Genomic DNA, 16,158 nt, shown 5'->3' with positions numbered 1-16,158 from the left:
TAGCCATTTTACTTTGAAAACCTCTGCAACCATCACAGTCACACCCCCAAAGTCACGCAGGCTGCCATGTTGTGTTGGAACATGACATATCACACTTGGATTCCAATTTTTTTAAAACAATCAGAAATTAAGTAAGCAGGAAGGAAGACAACTCTATATATTAAAGGATCTTTTTTCTTTTTCTTTAATATCTGGAAATCTATGGCCCACATTCAAGGGCCAGGCTGAGCTCAAAATTAGCAACTGATAATAAACTCTTGGAGGTCCAAAACTCTTGTGTTCTCCAGCTGCCAGCACAGCAGCTTTCCACATGACTAGATGGTTACTGAACTCCCTTGAAAGGAAGGCACAAGTACCTGTGGGCTGCACCCCCACAGCCAACCCAGCAGAAAGCTAGGCAGGAAACAAACGAACTCTATAGACATTCCAAAGCTCATCAAGACAACCTAGTAAAAACATTCAAGTAAGTGGCAAACTGTCAAAGGGCTAACATGAGTTGCTAACTGGATAAGCAAAGTGTCAGGAGACCTCCTGATGCCGTCAACTATCTTCGTTTCATTTTAGGCAACTTACAGCATCTTCACCTTTCTGAAATCAGCAAGCCTGTCATAGGAAGTCGTAAAGGTACTCGCCTGCCATTTTCATCTCTTGTTAGTACATCAATGGTGCACCTAACACGCAATCAGTAGTGCTGACAATCAGGAATCATTTGTGATCTTGAACCACTCATTGACTCCCCCAGTCTCAGAATACTCATATGTAGGGTTTCTAGGTGGGAATTCCCACCCGTTCTCAGGAATTTTTTTCGATTTCCCATTCCCAAATCCCAAGAAAGGTTGATCAGGAAATCAGGAAAATCGGCTCCTTGAACCCAGTAATACCCACAATGGGAAATAAATGTACTACTCACAATGTATCTCTTAGACATTTTTCCTATTTATCGCTAAGGTTTTCAGGTGGGAATTCCCGCCTGTTCTCGGGAATTTTTTCCACTTTTCCATACCCGAATCCTGAGAAAAGTTGGTCAGGAAATCGGGAAAATCAGCTCCTTGAACCCAGGTGGTCAGTAGTATTGGCTGTCACTTTGTAGAAATGATTCATCGTGGAGAACAGAAAACAGTTTATATCTCGGGATTCGAGAACAGGAAAGCGAAAAAAATTCCTGAGAACAGGCGGGAATTCCCACCTGGAAACCCTACTCATATGTACGGTGCAGCTCCTCTCCTGAAGTTACATGATCCAGGCTCGTGTATTTAGGAATCCAGGCTGGGAAAGCCAGCTCAGATGCCATCTCATTCAGCAAGTATTTATCAAGCTCCTACCATGTGCCAAGTACCATGTTGGCTCCGGGGGTTCCAGGATGGATGAGCTTGTCAGGGCCTGCCAATCACTGCCCATCCACGTCTTATTTTCCTGAAGTCTTCAACACTTGTCATCTGTACATACAATGTAACACTTTGGTTATACACCAAGTTCTAACTTAAAGGTAATGGTTCTTCAATGAGCCTATCTCACGAATGAAATCCTAAACTGCTACAAAGTAAGTCAATGTTTTCCTTAGTAATTTACTTACTACCTTAGGCTGCCTTCTGCCAGCCTCCGCCCAGGGAACGTAGCTGTAAAACCCAAATCAACACAGAAACAGCTTCTGAATTCTGAAATACAGCCACTGTCACCAGGCCGTTGGGCTCAGAGATTCACTTACTATAACACCATCTAGAACAACTTTCATTATTTAGCTCCCAATTACAAAGATTAAGCTTCAAATCCTCAATAAAGTGCAATCAACAGCTGTGCCACTTCTGTTATAAAAACCTAAACACACCAGAAAAGAAAGAGCACTATTCATTGATATAAATGGCAATTGAAAAATCTCAGCCATTACAGTTATCAATAGTCCATTCAACAGTTTGTCATTTTAAGCTCTTTTTATCATTACTTTCATTCTCTTGAAGGTGTAGGAAGATGGATTTAAAGAAAGGGGGTAAAAGGTCAGCTATGAGGTTTAAATCATAGGTTCTCACTCAAAAAGAGGCAATTATCTTCTAAAACTGAAATAAACTTATCCAATTTCTACAAAAGCAGTATCGATCCTTTCTAGGAAAATTAACATACACACAGTTAGGCAAAGAAAATATCCAAGAATCCCTTTCTTTGAGATAACACAAATAATACCTTAACGTAGTATAATAATACCATTTCAAATCTTCTTCAATATCTCTGCATGTGTGTGTATTTCTTACAAAAAGATGGGATCAAATTATACAAACCAATTTGTGGCTTACCTTTTCATTCTGTGTTACAAAATGCTTCCATATCATCAAATACATATCTACGACTCAGTTTTAATGGCTTCATACTATTTCATTTTAGACATATACCATTTTGAAACTAATTTAGATTGTTTTAACCCATGACAAACAATTTCTCATCTTTATTGTCCTGGGGTGGAATTAACCCCTGGTCATTCGCAAAAGGTGAAAAGCATTCACAGACTCTACAAAGTTAGGGCAGAGAGAAAATGCCCATGGCAGTGTCCAGAGATGAGGATTGCTGCGGGTAGTAAGGAGAGAAACATGGGGGGGGGGGGGTGTTGCCGGGGGCAGAGTCTTATAGACAGCTGCACTAACTTCATGTTAGCTTTTTCTTAAATAGGAAAGGGGGAGTTGGTCAGGCAGGTTGGAGGGCTGACATCACTTCCTGGAGGGTGGTCTGGTGGAAGATAGTGTTATCTCCCAGACTCAGCCATCAGGGCCTGGGGCTTTTATGCATCACCAGTAAACACTGCAAGGGAGTTGTAAATTGGATTCTAGTGTGCGGGCACCTGAGGATTCAGAAATCGCTCTTTTCAGGATAGGATGTTGTTAATTAATGAGATATGGGGAGCCTTGAGAACAAATGTTAATCAGTAGGGGAGAAACAAAGAGAAAACAGCAAATATCAAGGTGGATCAAACTGAAAACAAACTAAATCTAATTACAGGTAACTAGATAGCAAGCTGTACTAGATAGCAAGCTTAACCTGTAAGCTAACTCGAACTGCGTTATTGATTTACCGAATTTCACCCTTACATTTATAGCTAATTCTTTGGATATATAAGGATATGCTAATACACTCTTCACTATTTCCTTAGGATGAATTCCTTTGAAGCATGTTGGCTAGATCACCAGGCTTGCACATTTTTCTTTCTATATGTTTGGTAACATTAAACTTTACTAATTGAAGAAAATTTGTAAAGTACAAAAAGCAAAAATAACTGATCATCCTACTACCCCGATACATCCTACTACCCCATTAATATTCTATGCACTCTTTCCAATCTTTTCTATGTACGTATGTCCTCTTTTTGTTTTCCCAATTTATTTTTTTCATTTTGCCTAAAGGAACACTTGGTTTGGTTTTATTAGTTTTGGCTTTTTTTTAGAGAATTCACTAGACAATATGCAATTTACCTACTTTAAATTTAATAACACGAATCCTAAAACTTTTATGTATTCAATAAGGAATATGAAATAAAAGATACTTGAGTTGTTTTATTTTTGTGTGGCCCCATAAGGTGGAAGGGAGGGAGAAAACAAGGACAGGAGGAAGGTCGGAAATGAAGGAAAAAAGAAAGGGGAGAGAAGATATAAAACTGCCCCCACCATTGCCTTTGGGTCTCGGGCTTCACTCTGAATTATCACTGCCTTGAAAGTTACACGGTTGCCATGGGTTCCTGTGAAGAGAAAAGCCGAAACCTCTGGCCAAAGAGCAGCTGGACTGGAATGTGGTCAAGACCCACCCCCAACTCAAAGACTGAAACCTGTTTTCTATAGTTCGTTATTGAACTTGATAGCTGCTAACTCCCTGAGCTAGTAACCATCATGTACTTGTCCTGAACTTGGACAGACAACTGGAGAACTCAAAGCTCAAACCAGTCTAGCTGAACAAGTTATGCCCAGGGCAGATGAAGAGTTCTAAGACGTACCAATTCATTGTCATTTTAACTCAAGGTTCATTGTTTTGAAGTAAATTTCTTCCCCCAATTGTATTTCAACTACTCGAGTCTGAAGGTCATCACCTGCGGTTTTGGTTGTGGTCAGAATGAGGGAAGAGACATAACCCCAGAGCATTCCAGGCTTTGGGGGTTCATGTGGGGAGTGAGCCGGAGGGTGCTGACCTTTTAAAGACAAAAGATCTCCTTGCCTTTCAAATAGCAGGCTTAGTGGATAGAGAGAATGAAAGCAAAAAATCTAACGTGGGCTTTATAAAGTCTAAAAATAGGCACTTGAGGCAGAATGATTTCTTTCCAGAACAATTTGAAAGATTCCCAGGAGGTGTCAGGTGTTGAGTAAATATCAGAGGATAAGGGCTTTCAGAGCTCTTGGGGGGCTGCAAAGCTCTAGAAGGGCTTCCTTTGTTTTTGGCATCCTGGACAGGTGAAATAATAATCTTTTGTTCCCAGTCCTGCTGTGGCGTGATAAAGGGACCTGGGAGAGAAGAAGGTCAGGGCTTGGTTTCAGAGGCAGAAGAGTAGTGCTGAAAAAGAACTCCTCACTTATCTCCTGCCACACAGACCAACTGGGAGAATGCTAGGTTGTGCACCCATTTTCGTTAGGACAGTGAATGAATGAACCCACTTGCAAGACTGATCAATGTGGGTTACTTGTGAAAAGAGACAGTCTTCTCCACATTACAGGCATAAGTATGCATTTACTTAACTCCCATTATTCCAAAGTAGGTGTTAGAGGCCGGTAGCCTTGTGCAGATCCCTGCCCAAAAGTGTGACATCGCTCAGAAAGTCAAAAGCATAGACTATGGGACCGGAGTCCCAGTGCTGGAGAGGGCGGGGGCTACATTCACTGTGCCCTCTGGTCACTGGACTGCAGACCCTGACCAATCAGGCCTCTACCTGGAACTCCCCGCCAACTGATTGGTTGTATGGAGTGAGTCCTGGCACCAATCTATTTCTGAAGGTTCCCTGGTGATTCCAGTCTACCATGATCTCAGATCAATGACAAATCAAACAAATAGGGGGCACGGGGGGGTGAGGGTTTTCTGACTTCTAATGTGATTTTCACATTTGCTTTCAGAATATAAGTTCTGTCTGCTTCTTTTTCCTGAGAAAAGGAAACGGAGCACGTAATTATCTTTGAATATTACTAACATATATTTCCATCTCAAGTGTCTGGTAATTTGACGTGCATAATTCATCTTAAAATGTATTTAAGAGAACACAAAAATCTCAGTGACATGTGGGAAGAAAAACAAAAGTAGTCCTACTTTTCCTCCATTCATCTACTACAGAAAATACTAAGTGATGTGTTTATATGTAATGAAGTTTATTGAACTTAAACCCTAATCACGTAGTTTTAAATTTCAATTTCCTCTTTTCCTTCTGATTTACAAGGCCCTTTAAAAAGGCTTTTTTTCCTTCTTTTTTTTTTTAAATAAATTTTATTGGGGCATATTGGGGAACAGTGTATTTCTCCAGGGCCCATCAGCTCCAAGTCGTTGTCCTTCAATCTAGTTGCGGAGGGCGCAGCTCAGCTCCAAGTCCAGTCACCGTTGTCAATCTTTAGTTGCAGGGGGCACAGCCCACCATCCCATGCGGGAATTGAACTGGAAACCTTGTTGTTGAGAGCTTGCGCTCTAACCAACTGAGCCATCGGCCATCCCCCTTTTTTTTTTTCCCTTCTTAATCCTTCTTCCCCTAGTCCCCAATGCTGGTGTATCTATCTGCTGATTTTCTGTCCAGAAGCTGCACTTCTCTCCTAGTTTCCTGTCTCCTCTACCCCATCCCCCCATCCAGTTGAGCACCTTTCCCAGGAGTGCAGAAGATGGGAACAAACAAGTCATCCAAAGTTCCTCTGGGCTCCCCAAGTCTCTCTAGAGCCACCTCATGTGAACCTGACTACTGCCAGCCAAGGAAAACCATCAGCCAAAGAGACAGAATCAAATTTCTTGTAGAACCCTCAAGGCACTCGGGCATGCCGTCCTTACTACCTCAGGGTCCTGCCCACTGCCTGCTGGAATTCTTCCCAAGCACCTATTACTTCAGAGATTAGTTTCCTACATGAAGACAGGCCTGGCGGTGTGAAGGAGAATCCCCAGCCTGCAAGAAGAGCACCAAGAAGCTGAGCTTTTAATTCCCTCGAGATCTTGAGTGAAAGTCATCACTCACTGGTGTCATGGACCAGTGGTTCCCAGCTCCGGCCGGCCGCTTGGTCCCATCACCTGGGGGCGGCTATACACACCGATGCCCAGGTCCCGCCCAGGTCCCGCCCAGGTCCCGCCCAGGTCCCGCCCAGGCCCCGCCCAGGCCCCGCCCCAGACCGCCTGCATCAGACTGTCAGTCAGGATGAGAGCAGGGTGTGCCAGCACACGTGGCACAGCTCTGCCACTTATCTGCTGTGACTTCAGGCAAGTTGCTTAACCTTTATATTAACTCCTACCTCATAAGATTGATGCGATGATTATGATTTAATTACAATGCATAAAATTACAATGTCTGAAAATACAGCAGGTCTCAGACTCTGCTGCTTCATCTGACGTGAGAAGGGACATGAAGAGGAAATGAAGACAGGAGGGGGTGAGAGTCAGAGGACTGGATTTTTTAAAATATAAATGAGACATTTACTCCACTATGGGTCCATTTATGGAATATTCCATTCCCCTGCTCACAGGTGAGGGGTGACCCAATAAAGGCAAGCCCTAAACTTGGCCAGACCCACCGTCCCTGCTGTGAAGGTGAGCCCAGAACTGCCACCAAATAGAGAAACCCTGGCTGAGAACAAAACCAGCCAAGCAAGCAGCAGAGGGGAGGGTGTGTGGGAGAGCAGAGCTGGTGCTGACCTTTGAACACAGGACGCAGCTGTTTTTTAGTGGACACTCCTGTCATTTCTACTTTTTTTCTGATTGTATCGAGGAAATGCAGATTTGTTTGTACACCCTTCCCTTCACGCATGTGCATCTTCTGCATCCCCTGACAGAACTGGGAGCGCAGGTTCCAAGTGTACAGGCATTTCTCATTTTGATAAATATTTCCAAACTGCTAGAGGTCATCCCCACGGACACGCCCTCCGACAACAGTTTAAAGGGTGGCTGGTTCCTTGCACTCCTGTCAACACACGGCGCCAAGAAGATTCTAATTTTTGCAATGTGATCTTTGCAAAGGGTCTTTCATGAGAATTTTCATTGCTATTTCTTTTACTGCAAGTGAGGCTAACTAGCTCACTCTGTTTAGTTGCCAGTGATACTCCCTTGTTTCGGGACTGTCTACTTGTACTCTTTGATGATTCTTTCATTTAGGTTATTGGCCTTTTTATTGATTTGTAGGAGATCATTATATATTAAGGAAATTAGCTTTTTCGCTGTGCCAGAAACTGGCCATGTTTTCCCCCAGGTTGCCCTTTGCTTAATTTTTATTTATTTATTTATTTATTTATTTATTTATTTTCCTTTGCGTAACTTTATGATGTATATTTGTCACATATACTTTTTGTACACATCCTAACACCTGTACGTCATTCATCATAGCTTCTCTCTTGTTTTAGTTCTTGAGATGAGACTGTAAACCTGTTTTTGTTTGTTTGTTTGTTTAATTCTTAAGGTTTGCAGACATTGTTAGTTTTAAAGTGTTTGTGGTGGAACAGGTACTGTTCCATTTGAAATCTGGTCCCAGCAAACCTGGCTAAATGACAAGCTCCGTAGCTGAGACTCACAGGGCAGCGAGCCAGGTTTGGGCCGCAGATTTGCATAACTCACCCCAGGGTCCTGTCACTGTGAGGAGGCCTCCCTGTCATTCCTGAGGGACAGCATGAACTTGTGCCCCTCGCTGGGCGGCACACCTGCCCTGCCCTGGGATACAAGTGCCTTGAGCCAAAGGACCTTCACTAAGGAGACCATCCTTAATGAGTACCACTGGTGCGAATTCACCTGTAAACAAAACTGCCACAAGCCTCTCTCCCTGGCAGCGTGCAAGTCCTGTTTTGGGGAGAAGAGCTGAGCAAAAGAACCCCTCCTTGGACCCCACAAAACAAGAGTCCGTGAAAAATATTTCTGGAATACACTACGCTAGTCCTTTAGAGAAACTTTAAAAATTGACCCAACTCCCCTAGAAAACGCCTGTAAGCCACCATCCCACGTGCCCAACAAGGCTTCTGGGAGTATCGTGGGGGCAGGTCTGCATTCAAACCATCACAGAAGGCTGCTGCTGGAACACCAAGAGCAAGAAAGCCCCATGAGAAGGGCAGCCCCGCACGCGGCCTCAGAACCTTTCTCCTGCAACACGGGGCTCCATAATACAGCACTTCCTAAGAGACTGGTGACCCAAAGCCACACACACCTACTGTCCTTCTAAACATCCCTTCTACCAAAACAGATGATCCTGAAGGCGGAAAGCACAAGCCTACTTCCTTTAGGTAGCTGTTTCTTCTTGTATAACTCATTTTTTTCTATAAAGAAACTGGAAACTCTTTTGATATTCCAAGCTGAAATGAATAAAACAGACTGTAAAAAAAAAAAAAAAAAAAAAAAAAAGGAAAGAGGGTAGAAGTCAAATTTAAAAGAAAAAAACAAGAAATTTTTAGATTAAAAAATGTTTTTGCAAACTTAGAGTGAGCCAAGTAAAACGTAGGTAAATCAAAGTTGATGAAGCCATCTTAACACCCACAAATGCAAGAAACAGTCCGCTGGAGATAACAGGCCCATGAGTGCAGAACGGAGCTTTAAAGTGAATATTCAACCAACTAAATGAGATGCTACAGTAAGAGCTCTCTTTGCAAGGAGGGGGGCCTCTGCAGGGTGAGAAGCTTTGGTTCTGGGCGCAAGTGATGGTGTGCATCCTACCTAGATAGAGAACACATGCCGCTGAAGGATGTCTCGGCTGTGAACTCCGACTAAGGATACTCTACGTCCCAACCTAAGTGCACGTCTCTCAGCAAATATGCGCACCAAGGATGGCCAGCCCAGTACAAGCAACCTCTGCGTGGAATATTATTATAACTAGTGTCAACCCTGGTTACCAGGAGGAGTAAGCTTCCTCCAGCCAGGTCTCCCATGGCAGGGGGTCTAGGGGTGGGGGTGGGGGCGTGCATCTTTCACGGTGGCTTCCTCTGCAGTTGGCCGAAGATTTAGAAGATAAAGGGGATGCAGAATTTAAGCTGTGAGCAGGCAGGGACCCTGTCTAACTTCCTCAGTGCCTTCCACAGTACACGGAACATTGTCAGGGCTCAAAAAAATTATCTGAAAAATCAAGGTACAAACCATAAATGTCCAGCTGCAGCAATAGTAAGGGCCACTGCAGTCACTTCCGGACAAACGAACTACGAGGTCAGTTTTTCAGGCCAAGTCCTGGCTGCTCTGGACCCGAAGGGATGGTGATCTGCCTCTGACACAGTGACTTCTGAGCATTCTGAAACTCTCCTTGGACATGGAGAAGGCTAAGACGGGGAGCATCTGACGACCAGTATATTGTGGAGTTAGAAACAAGTTAATAAGATTGTACCATGCACTTCTCACCTCCACCCTTCACCCCCACACAAAGAAAAGACCTGAGGGGCTACACTCAAAGCATCTACCTCAGGCTGGAAGGCTGAGAGGGGCTTGTCTTTCCTGCCTCATGCATGTCTCCTGAGACTGCCACAATAAACAGGCACCACTTTCTACATCACTGAAACATGTCAATTTAAAAGCAAACCAAACACTCCTCACATCTGCCTTTCTCATTATCCTACTGGAAAACCATTTCTGACGTGCGGCCCATCGCACAGCAGCACCGCGTTGCTTCGTGGGGGAGAGCGAAGGCACAGAACGGATCCCTCTCGTTGCAGTGGGCGTTCCCACTGTTTTCTTTAATGTGTCTTATTATTTCAACCCCACTGCAGGCCCTCCTCACAGTATTTATAACCTCATCAAGCACTGCAACATTGTTTTGCCACCCTCCCTGTTGTTAGGGATACTCTGCAAATAAAGCCTCAGGTTCCCCACAAATGCCCAAAAGTATAAAACGAAGCCAGAGGAAAGCAAAGGGTCGAGGGAAAGCTGGGCGGTGCTGTGAACCATGGTGAGGAAAGCGTCTCCTGCGACCAACACGCTCAACACCCTCCAAACCTCTGTAGCTCCCATTGCATTTTCACGCTCTCCACACGTAAGGCGGGAAAGTGCCATTCCACTTAGAGAGCATCTGCTTCTCTCGGCTGAGACCGGTTTAGGATGTGTTGTTTGTTTATTCACCTGTTTGCTTTGGAGGCTAGCTTTTTTTCAGGGGGAGATGCCGAGAGAAAATCAGTAAGACTCTGTATTTGTACAGTGTTTTAGCATTATCACATGGAAACCATACCTCATGAGAACAGTTCTAAAGCCCTGAGAATAAATCCTAATGTCTTCAACTGAAGAAAAAAAAAAAAAGTAATAAATGATTTTAATAACATCTCAAACCGACGAATCCTTTTCTCCCTAATTTTTCTCCCTAGTACCTCTCCAATTTTTCTGTCCCACTGGAAGCGTTCATGGCTTTCCTTTTGTTTTTTGTCAGTTTTTGCAGACATTACAAAACGGCAAAGGGAGAGGACATTATTGCAAAATGAGTAGATACGTGACCCACACGATTTTCCTCCACGGGAGTCTGAACCACCCCCTACTCTGTTTAATTAAGTCCTTTGATATGACCTACCCACTAAGGCAGACCACCCAAAAACATCATGACTACTTCCCCTGCCCCCAATTAAATTTTATCCAAAAAACCCTAAGCACACCTTAGAAAAAATTAGCCAATGACACATTAAAAAAAATAAAAATAAAAACTGGGACTGCTATTGTTCTTTGAGAGTCTCTATCATCGATCTGAAAGTAATGCTGTCTACACACATCATTACAAATTTAGCTACAGGGAAGAGATGGCAGGAGAAAAAAAAATTAAAAACCTCTCTAGTCTTCTGAGTCTGTTTTGCATGTCATGACTGCTTCATTACATTTCTCTGTAGTACTAAGAATTCCCGCAACCTCAGACAGAACTATATGCAAAGCACTTTTCTGAATTCCACAGTCAAATACAAATATTGCTGAGACGATCCATGCCTGTTTCCCATAATTCACACGGATATAGGCAACTATTTATAACAATACTTACTTTTCTACATTAAGAACACCAGCCTGGAAACTCCTTTCTTAACAAAAACTAAAAGAGCATTGAAGTTCTGAGCCATAAAACAGTGAAACTAAAAATGCCTTATAATTCATTTTGCCTATGGGACCATACGGGAATACAGTACCCCACATTTGAAGAATTCCATTTCTTCTCAATTATCAATTATTCCTTTGTAGTCCGAGGCATTTAATTTTGATGATTCTACAAGTTTAAGAAATTATTTGGTAGAAAAAGGAAAAGAAAAAGAAGGAAATAAAGTTTAATGCTACGTATTGTCTACTGTAAAACCAACTGGGTAAAAAGTAGAAATTCCTTACAGTCAAATCATTCTTCTCTCCTTATAAGTGTCACTATTTGAGAAGGATTTAAATATCTGCCAAAAAAAACAAAATTGGAATAAATTTTAAAAATTTGAAAATTAATTTTAAAAAGACCTCTAAAGGATTAGATTTGAACACCATTTTTCCAGTCCAGAACAAAAGCGCACCCGGCGATCTGGCCACCAGAGGGCGCTATAATTCCCCCGCTACTCCTCAGCCAAGCCATTCCATTCCTTCAGTCAGGGACGCTTCACAACTCCTCTCCTCCAGTGAACTGTACATGGACAGAGGGGTTCAGGGTGAGGGCATCCGTTAAAGGTCTCTGTGGTCATTTCAAAGTAGGAAGGAACTAGAAATAATGTGGTATGTGCTAGTAGAAAAATTTTATATTATAAAAATTTACAACATGCACATTGTAAAGAATGAGGGTTATAAAGATACATACAGAACAATAAAATAAACACGAAATTATGAAATCAGAGGGTAAGGAAAATGCAGGCATGTATAAATCACTGGGAGAGTACAAAAGCAGAGAAAATAAATTCGGCCCAGTGGTAGGGAAGGGGGAAGAGCCAAGGGACTATGCGTATAAAGGAGCAGGCAGGGTGATGGCAGTCCTGGATTTGGTGGCCCTGGGCCTTCATAAGACGACAGTGGGTCAGGCGGGGTGCAAAGGTGAAGGTGTAGCAGAGGAATGTCCCAACACCATGCTCTCAGCATGACCCCGGACAGGTGTGCGCAGTGAGCGAATAAAGCCGAGGGTCCCCACAGCTGAGCAGGGTGGGTGCAGATACAGGGAAAGCTGCCCGGGGGTTGTGAAGGACAAAAGTAAGTCAGTTGTGCAAAAGATGGTGGTCCTTCTGGGTGCCAGCAAAGGCACAGGGGAGGAAAAGTGCAGCCTCTGAGGGCAATGTAGGACCAAGCATGGCTGCTAGGGAAAGCCAAGGCCAAGAGATGCAGGAGGACTGCACAGAGGGCTCATGTGTCAAGGTTAAGAAGCCAGGACCTTAATCCATAGCAGAGGGAGAGGGTGGCCGTGCTGAAGGGCAGCAGAATACAGTTCATGTTTGAGAGAAAGAATTCTGTACATGTGTGGAGAGCCAGGGAGAAGAGGGCAGATGTGAACAGCTCTGGGGAAGCCCTTTGCACAAACTCTGAGCACAGGCGGGGGTCAGAGGGATAACAGAGCCCAGACAACTCCCAGGTCCCCCGCTGGGATGCCCAGACAGAGGGTGGAGCCACCAGCTGAGACAGATCATTCCAGAAAAAGAACAGTTTCATATATTTAGACACTGCAGGCCAAGAAACTGTGGAAGGGCAAACAGAAGATACTGCGTTATATGGTCTCACTAGTCATTCAAATCTCACTTCCAGGCCACGACGGTTTGACTACATATTGAACAACACAGAGAGTATGAAATCACACTACAGGGAAACAGTGACCCATTCTGGAAGAGAGGAATTTGCAAGTTTCTCTTTTACTGTCCAAGCTTGTCCAGAAAACATTTAAAATCACTTGAACAAAATCAGAACCCTTGGTCACAATGAACTCCCAAGAGTTTACAAGTCAGAATGAGGGGGGCGGGTGGCAGGTGGGGGGAATATACAATATACAACCAACACTTATCATTTTTCTCACTAGCGAACAGTAAACGAACTGTGGTAAAGTTGTAAGATTCACCCATTTTGATTTTTCAACCAGTTGCCCCCAAGCTTGAAAAACGGTATTTCTTTGAAATGCTTCTCTACTCTCCCACCATGGATGGCTAATTTCAAGCATCTAAAAACAACAGTGATGAAACCAGAATCAGTTCTTCAACGGGAGCAGCACAATAGTGGACATATAACAAGGAAAGATACGAGTGCAAACAATCCTGGGAGCACGTGTATCAGTCATCCCTCTCCATGTGCCAGAAGGAATGTCAGCGCACACCCATTTCGGGGCAGGGCATATTTATATGGCTGGTGTTGATGTTATACAGTAGAAATGCCAGTCTCTTTAATAATTGACTGAGGAGTTACACATTGCAGATTCCTTATTAAACATTACTTGCAATAAAGTCATAAGCCTAAGGACTAGCCCGTGGAGAAAACAGGCAATATTTTAATTGCAATACTTCCATTTAAATTATTGTCTACATCTGCTTGCATGCCTATAAATCCAACTTTATCTTTCACATATTTATAACGTGTAGAGTACTGAGAATCATTTTCTCTACAACAAAAACACTTCACAGTTCTCCTCACTTATAGACTTTAAAATACACAGTGCATATCGATCAAGTGTCATAAGCTGTATTTTAAGCCAGCAGCCCTTGAAGAGAAAAGGGAAAAAAAAAAAAAAGAAAAACAACTTAAAAGCTACTGTCATATCTGGGAACCCCACGCCCCCACACCCAAAAAGTCAATACTGGCGGACGTCCTGTGTGTCGCTGACCAACCAGCAGCTCATGAAATAGTTTAATCTAGAAATCATGACCAAATGATCCTGGCACTCCCAATTCTAAATATATATATATATATGAGTGTGTGTGTGTATATATATACATATATATATACATATATATATATATGTCATAGAGAATCAACAGCGTGTACTCTCAGGGGGTGGCGCACAATGGCCCTTGGGCCACTGGCACACAGACGCAACCATCTGTTTATACACCCTCCTGGCTGCTTTTGGACTATCGCAGAGAAAGTCCTGCAAAGCCTCCACTATTAATATTTACTCTCTGGCCCTCTTATTGAACACATTAGCTGGCTCAGATTTAGCTAACTACCTACAGCCCTTAGAAAAGGTGGTATTTACCATGTAGGAACCCGCCAGCTCAGTTGATCTTATCAGCAGTCTTTTAAAAAAAACTTATTTTCCAGGTCCCTCCCTGAAAGACAAACATTAAATAGAAATAATTTCATGACATCTATGGCAATGTTTCTTACAAAATGAAATCATTCAACATATGAGATTTGTATCTGAGAAATATATTATTTTGGAGTTCCAGAAACGTGTCCAAACTGGATTCTAGATTGCACATTTCCCAAAGCACGCCTTATAGGTATAAGAGAACATTTTTCACCTTCAGTAAGGGCACTTTTGTCAAAGCAGATGCAGAGGGAGCCTGGACAGACGGCATCATTCCCAAGGCGTCCTTGAGGCCGGACCACTGAGAATGGGTTGGTGAGCCACCCTCACTGCCTAAACCACAGCGGAACCATGAACACAGAGAGAAACATCTCTGCTGATGAAACCTGAACGGCAGTCAGTCCTCCGCCATCTGAATGCCGGACCTCTGCACAGTGCGTCCTGCCTGTGTCTCTGAAGGCATGATTTTTTAGCTCAGTTTTCGTACAGTAAATAATTTCTGCATTGTCTTACACATTCAGAAATGTTCTCACTTCTGACTCTTCTCAAGTTGGTTGCATTTCCTTTCTTTATATTCTGTCCTACCTCCCCAAAAAAGAAAAACAGTGAGACACATACAGAACACTAAAAGATAAAGCAAGAGTACTGGGGTGAAGCCTGGGGGACATAGCAAAGGCCTGTAGCTAAGGAACGAAGACGAAGGAGTAAGAAGGGACAGGCAGCTGAGAAGCAGGCAGAGGAAGGGTCCAGGGCACCCCATGTGAGGCACACGATGCCAGCTTCGCCGATCCCCAGGATCCTCGCGTTCTGCCCTCACTGGCAGCTGGAAGTGTCATTACGTTCATCAATTAAATTACTGCCTAGAGCTCATCCACTGTGTTTTGATTTTTCAGTTTTCTCAGGCTCCACTGACCAGATGAGAAAAACTTATTAAGCATCGACTGTGGGGGGAAGGGTGCGGGAAGTGGGGAAGGGGGCAATCCTTATCTCCCTAACACACATTACGTTCTCGGCCCTCCAAACTCACTGACCAGAGCAAATTCTAGACGAGCAAAAAGGAGGCCAGGAGGTGCTCCAGTCTCCCCTCTGCTCTGTCAAACCAACGGGCAGAGCAAAGGCTCCCTTAGGTTGTCTACATATCCATCCATCAGAGCCAAGGCAAAGGAGGAGGTTCTTGACAAGGGACTCTCCCTAACAGAATATCGGGGAACACTACAGAAATGAGGCCTCACGACTTCACCCCTTTATTTAGCAGAATTGGACACAAAGACTAGTTCATATGGGGACATCTGAAAACTGATCAGATAAACCCAAGCACTCTCCATTAGTGCACACCTGACGCCGCAGAACCTTCTCAGTGGTTCCAGATCATTCTAAACAGCCATTATTATGGCACTAGCTACAGTCCAGTGAGACTTGGGGCCTAACGCACAGCCATGCTGGCCTGAGGCACTGACCCATTTGCCATTTCCAATGTGACCCTCTGGGACACCTGGTGGCCCAAATCATGTGCCAGCTAGGACTGGCCTGTTTTCAGAGGATGGTGCATACATCCATAGGTTCAAAGGCCAGGAGGTAAACACAAATGTATAAAGAGCTGTATGGTTGTTATGGAATTAAAAGAGGTCTTTATTGGGGAGGAGACGGTTCACAGCCTTTCACGTCATTTCAGGGTTTCGGTGTGTGGAGCAGTACAAATAGCATTAATAGCCTGAGTGTTAGGTTTCCCGGGGCTCTTGTGTGAGTGGCACGAGTGACCATACGAGCTCTTCGGTGCACAGATTGCAAGACAAAAGCTTTTGGCCCAGAGATCGTTAGCACTGATGCTGTGATTCTCAGCAATGCCC

General features: G+C 43.7%; 1 protein-coding gene across 8 annotated transcripts in view; it reads right to left on the bottom strand.

Annotated features, from left to right (window-relative positions):
• Nucleotides 1-16,158, bottom strand: part of NEDD4L (NEDD4 like E3 ubiquitin protein ligase) — a 313,861-nt gene that overhangs the window by 186,347 nt on the left and 111,356 nt on the right. The window contains exon 1 of one of the 8 annotated variants that reach the window (XM_033135696.1): nucleotides 1,323-1,436. The exons of the other annotated variants lie outside the window; for them this stretch is intronic. Within the exon in view, the coding sequence (XP_032991587.1) occupies nucleotides 1,323-1,339 (17 nt within the window). The 5' untranslated portion in view covers nucleotides 1,340-1,436. Of the gene's footprint in view, nucleotides 1-1,322; nucleotides 1,437-16,158 lie in introns of those variants that run through there. 8 annotated transcript variants of the gene reach the window in all.

The sequence above is a fragment of the Rhinolophus ferrumequinum genome, chromosome 19 (assembly GCF_004115265.2).
Source record: "Rhinolophus ferrumequinum isolate MPI-CBG mRhiFer1 chromosome 19, mRhiFer1_v1.p, whole genome shotgun sequence".
Classification (NCBI taxonomy): Eukaryota; Metazoa; Chordata; class Mammalia; order Chiroptera; family Rhinolophidae; genus Rhinolophus; species Rhinolophus ferrumequinum.
Note: the sequence above shows the minus strand (reverse complement) of the source record. Positions and strands in the feature narration are given on the sequence as shown.